General features: G+C 37.2%; 1 protein-coding gene across 3 annotated transcripts in view; it reads right to left on the bottom strand.

Moving 5' to 3' along the window:
* Nucleotides 1-6,000, bottom strand: part of LYST (lysosomal trafficking regulator) — a 206,175-nt gene that overhangs the window by 84,381 nt on the left and 115,794 nt on the right. For all 3 annotated transcript variants that reach the window (XM_075064170.1, XM_075064168.1, XM_075064169.1), the window contains 3 exons: nt 5,787-5,915; nt 2,663-3,290; nt 1,094-1,271 (listed from right to left, as the gene is read on the bottom strand). In XM_075064170.1, the coding sequence (XP_074920271.1) occupies nt 1,094-1,271; nt 2,663-3,290; nt 5,787-5,915 (935 nt within the window). The remainder of the gene's footprint in view (nt 1-1,093; nt 1,272-2,662; nt 3,291-5,786; nt 5,916-6,000) is intronic.

Raw genomic sequence — 6,000 nt, forward strand, 5'->3', positions numbered from 1 at the left:
TCCCTGACAGGTGTCTGTCTAACCTCCTCTTAAAAATCTCCAATGATGGAGATTCTATAACCCTCCTAGGCAATTTATTCCAGTGCTTTACCATCCTGACACTTAGGAAGTTTTTCCTAATGTCCAACCTAAACCTTCTTTGCTGCAATTTAAGCCCATTGTTTCTTGTCCTATCCTCAGAGGTTAAGAACAATAATTCTTCCTCCTCCTCCTCACAACCTTTTATGTACTTGAAACTGTTATGTCCCCTCTCATTCTTCTCTTTTCCAGACTAAACAAACCCAATTGTTTCAGTCTTTCCTCATAGGTCGTGATCAATATAGATTTATTTATACGAAAAAATGGAACAAAGTTTATAATATTAAAATTTTTTTACACATTTTAGCTAAATTGTTACTGATTGGTGACTTAAGTGGTTTTACTTTGTATTTATCTATCTATCCATCCATCCATCCATCTAATCTTCTTAACTAAACCTTTGAAGTTCCTCTTCAAAACTACAAGCCAAAGCTACTCCGTAGGCCCTGCCTCAAGAGCAAAATTCTTCACTGCAAACTGTTTTCCCTTTTCATAAGAAGGACAAAAACACACTGTCAAAAATCAAGATAAAACTCACAGTCAGTTTAAGTTAATACCCAGGCAAAAGTCACACTGACTGCAATGGGAACTATCTCGAGGAAGGATTTCAGGACTAAGCAAACACTGGAGGAAATAATTTTTGTATGATGCACTACCCGTACTGAAGGATGGTCATTTATTTTTCTACCATGTTATTCCCATTTTTATGAGCTATTTGCTTCCATCATAGGATTTGATTTCTTCTATTATCTCTAGTTTATATAAATTCTATAGTTTAACTATCAATTGAAAAGATACTTTTTATGAAGAAATTATCAAACATCTAGATATAATCAACTAGTTTTAAAAAGGCTTTGTGGAGATAAAACTAGGGGAATATAATAAAGAAGTCAATCTTATTTTTGCTAACAATCTGCATATAAAGAACATCTTAGACCAAACTTTGGATATATTCAAGTGAGCTAGTTTATAGGCTTATCTAAGTTGTAAACATTTAGACTGTATATATTCCTACTTTAATGACTCCTTCTTGTATGAGAGGAGATGGATGGTTCACAAGAACAATAAGAGTGTCAGGCTGAATAAGTTTGTCTATCACATCTTCTAGCATGATATCTGGCAGGATTAAAAGAACGCCACGCAAGAGGTCATACAATCCACAGCATACAAGCACAAGGCAATCTTCTGTGGATCTGAAAACAAAGAGGAAAATGTGCTATTACTATATCGAATTGCCTATAAACCATAGGTGCGTATAAATACCATTACAGGTTACCTGCAGGGGGAAAATGACCACAGGGGAAAGAGGTGTTGTCCAGCTTGCCAAGCAAGAAGGAACAGTGCTTTACAGGGGGGTGGGAGTGGCTCAAATGCTGCTTCAAAAGGGGGAATGGGTCAGCATAGTGATGCTGATTCATCTTCTGGAAAGGCTGAGTGATTGAAATGGGGCAAACCTGGGCACGAGAAGCCTCTTTTTCCAAAAAGCAGGTGAAGCCACCCCCTTTTAGGGGGCTTTGTTATGGTGAGTGAAGGGAGTTAGGCTATATCTTGCAAATCATTATGTAAGTGTGGGGCAGATGTTCAGTGCAGGTATTCCATGGCGGGGGGCAGGGGGGAAGAGAAGTGTATAGTGACTGGATAAACTGCTTGGTAAAGAACTTAAAAAGGGAAGAAGTGCTGGTTAAAGGAGTGGAATGGGGAGGCTCGGGGCTCCCAAGACTAGTCTGGCAGGGAGCCAACTCCCCTTTTCTTATAGCCCACCTTAGCCCTCCTTCAAGGTCCCAGAAATGGGTTGGCTGGGGAACCTGGATGGAAAGAAAGGGGCTGGCAGAACTGCCTTGAGTAGATATCGAAATAACAGGAGGATATCTGCACTGTACATGTTTATCTGCTGGGTAGTCCCAGATATCTAATAATAAAAGTTGTGGCATGATTAAAGCCATATCAAGTGTCTCCTGTCCTTTTTTCAGTATAGCTAGACAAAGGTCAGACTAATGACTGTCTGACAAAGGTATTTCCCCAAACTCTTCCCACCGCTCTTCTCTTCTTCCTTTTTTAGGGCTTAATTCTTGACTGCGGTCAGTAGAGGGCAACATGAGCAGAGTTATTTGTATTACAGTAGTGTCCAAAGGTTTCAGTCAAGTTCAAGGCCCCACTGTGCTAGGCATCACACAAACAGTTAACCCTTCAAGGTTGGGATTAGCTAAATAATGTGGAATTTGAAACAAGAGCAATTTTCTAGCATACTACTAGTTTAAATGAATATATTTCCAAGCTTTCACTACAGATCAACACTACATTTCACACTTTAGCTATTTTTTTTTTTTTTTAACAAAATATGTAGTCCAGAGCAAGAACCACAAAATATTTGTCAAGCCAATGAGAAACTATTCTCTATATTATGGCAGAAATTACTGTACTATTAGAGCAGCAAAGAGTCCTGTGGCACCTTATAGACTAACAGACGTTTTGGAGCATGAGCTTTCGTGGGTGAATACCCACTTCGTCAGATGCATGTACTATTAGAATTATTTCTGGAATGTTGAGGTATTGTAGGTTTCTTTAAAAAACAAAGTATGCATACCTATAATCAGGTCTTTCAGATCTTTCAAAGGTCTGTTCACTAACTGAAGAGAACGTAAGACTTTCCCAGTCTTCAGGAAGTGCACTCCTATCAGCAAGGCTTGGCCAGCAAGCAACGGAGGATGATCCACTCTGAGCAGAAAATGCTAGACCCAAGCCAGCAAAATTATTTTGACTCTTCTGAAATGAAGGCAGCCCCTTCAGATTGTCAGGACGGCACAACAGTGATTCAACTGCAGCACCATTCTCATTACTTTTCAGTTCTGCATTTAGCTCTTTGTTCTCAGATAATTCTAGTTCTTCTTTTGAAATGTCAACCAATGCTTCAGCAGATGTTAATTCTGAGTCACAAACTGTTTTCGCAGACTCACAGCTGCTGACAAAGAATTCCTCCTGTATCCTTTTTAATGGATCAGAGCTTTCCACAAAAATATTTTTTTCCTGTGGATCAACAGAGTCACTCTCCCGAACTTCCTGCAAGTCATCAATACTTCTACCCAAGTTCCCAGGTAGCCTTTTTGGATGCACTTGTGGTGAGGACGTAGGAGATGCTGGTAGGCTTTTGCAACGCCTTTGAAGTGCCTGAGAGAGTATTATCTGTGGTATGCTAATCTTGGAAATAATGTTTCCTGGGGAAGAGAACACAAAATACTCTTAGCAACTATTTTGCATTAGAAACCACATTAGAATGTTAATGTTCTGTTTCACCACCGACTAACATATCCACAAAATGCACAAAGTAATGTGCCTTTTGGCTTATTACACTGACAATCTGTTTCCCCCTTACCCCAAACATTAAATCAACTATGAACAGATACCACATTCATTTGGCATAGCAGCCCATAAAGTTTGCTCAACTACTAAGACATTTGATTTCAAAGATAGAATATTCAGTTTACATGAGTTACAGAATATGGCAATAAAATAATGTATATACAAGTTAATTTTCACAAAGCAGAATGGTTTTTTTTTGGTCCTAATTTTGTTTTGATTTAAAGATATAACCACTTAAATAGCAGATTCTACAAGGTATGCTCTGTTATGTCTGATCCCTTCAGTTAAGTCAGTTGGCAATAAAACCCTGAACATACTCATGACTAAAGCTTTAAATAAAAAAAAAAATTCCCTAAAAGATTAAGTGCCTGAATATGGTCAACGCTTAATAAGTAAAGTTGTGTATATAGATTGCTAACATTTAAAGGCGCAACTCTGATCTCAGAGGCACAAACATGGAATATCTAAAACTGGATTAGTCTCTGTCTACTTTTACTGAATGATAAATGTAAACTAAAGATAAATATTGCATCTTCAACTACTTCTGTATACTAACTCCCAGTTCATCTTAATTTGTCTTATTTGGGATATTTTACTCCTCTTTGGAATCTGTGAGCCTTCTTTCCACTCTGTATTTGCAGAAAAATCAATTTTTAAATGTAGAAGTTAAGTATTTGAAGGACTATCAGCAACTATTGCACAAAATATTGTTGTGCTAGGATACTACAATCTTCATAAAAGGATGTTAGATCTGAGTATCTAACGCAATATTTCTATCATCAAAAGAGATGCAATTTGACCAAAAAGGTTTCAGAATGATACCCCAGCTAATACTTTTGTCCAAAGTCAGCATATTAGGAATGCATTCCTAAGCCCTGTCTGACACTTGCTGAAATAGATACAAATGAATTCCCTCCAGCAGTCAGTACAGAGCTGGTTGCTTAGGTGGTTTTAAACATCTTGCAGCTAAAATCAGAGATGCAAATGAAAATGCGCAGCCCTCACGAATATCACATATTTTTGCAACTATCTGACGAAGACCTGTCTGTAACATTCATCTGTGACAGACGAATGGATAACATTTCTTTATTTAAGAAAAAACTTGTACTGAACTATAATTTGTAATTGTTTAGGACCTCACGTAAGAGAGCATAAAATGACGCATTAGTGCAAAACAAAAAAACTTGAGGAGATTGCAACATTTCATGACATGGCTCGAAGCAAAGTGAAAGACGTATCACTTTTTCTCTTTTTAGACAGTCAAGTCTCAATCTAGCAGGTACATAACATTTGAAGAGCTAACTTGTAATACGCTTTTCACTAGGGAAGAACTAATTCAACATTAACTGCAAAATGTATTATTGTTCAGGTATGCCGTGCTGTGGGTTTTATATTACAGAAATTGCAACAGTCACAAATAGGAAGTGAGAAATGGAAGCAAATCACGTCTATCTCATACATGTTGCCTAAATTGTTTGGATCCTACAGTTTTAGCCAATGATTTTACCTCATTTTGGATGTATATTAACTTCATAGTTAAGTTCCATTGCAAGACTTTTTTTAATCCAACTTTAAAATTTTGATCCAGCGATGATTTGTTTGAAAATGCACGTAATATACATTGAAAGACTACATTTTAATATTCCAGAAGTCTAGAGCACTTCTTCCATACTGGTTAATAAAAGTGGGCACTTAATTTTTTGCTGGAGTGACTTACGATTTGTTGGAAAGTGAGAAAATTACTAATTTGTACTCTTTATGCCGAAATGTTGCATTGAAATCACAACAGTAGCATAAGATATGTTGGGAAGGGGTGGAGGGTTATTAACTAGCCCCTATCCAATCTCCTTTGCATAACTATAGTATGTTTAGCACTCATATGAAGAGAATAAAATATCACTGACCACAGACTTTTTACATTTTAAAGCTCAACTGGAATAGTGTACTGTAATAAAAAACCCTGACAATTCTCTCTTAGGCAAGTAACTTGCTGGTCATCTAAGTCACACAATTTGGGATATACCTGGAATAAGTTGCTCCTAATAGGTTTAGCTACTTTATCTCGGCTACAGAAAGTGTATTATCGAACTCACTGCATAATCAAATGCTGATTTTGTATTTTATACTAAATTTAAAATGGCCACAATCATTTCTCATCATGCTCAAGTTATAAAACACTGATACAATCTTAGTTATTTTGCACCAGTGGACTGAATTTAAGCCAACTTTGCCACCACTCACCTAAGTTCCATCTCTATAAACAGTTGCAGTCTTTTCCTTTGCTTCATCGCCAAACCCAGAAATTGAGCATATGCTTTTCTAGCAGCAGGTATGTAATATAAGTATTTTACCTCCCAGTGGCGAAGCAGTAAATCCAGCTGGACTTGTAGTTAGAGATGGACTGTCAACTGATTTTCCACCAATGCTGGAATTTCTCAGGTACTTGATCGACTGGACCTTTTCCTGAAAAATCTTGCCATCTAGAAAAAAAAAGGGGGTGGGAGGAACAATGACTTAACTCCATGCAAGTTTTTTCTCTTGGCAAATTAAAAAAAAAAAAAAAAA

This window comes from Chelonoidis abingdonii, chromosome 3 (assembly GCF_003597395.2).
Source record: "Chelonoidis abingdonii isolate Lonesome George chromosome 3, CheloAbing_2.0, whole genome shotgun sequence".
Classification (NCBI taxonomy): domain Eukaryota; kingdom Metazoa; phylum Chordata; order Testudines; family Testudinidae; genus Chelonoidis; species Chelonoidis abingdonii.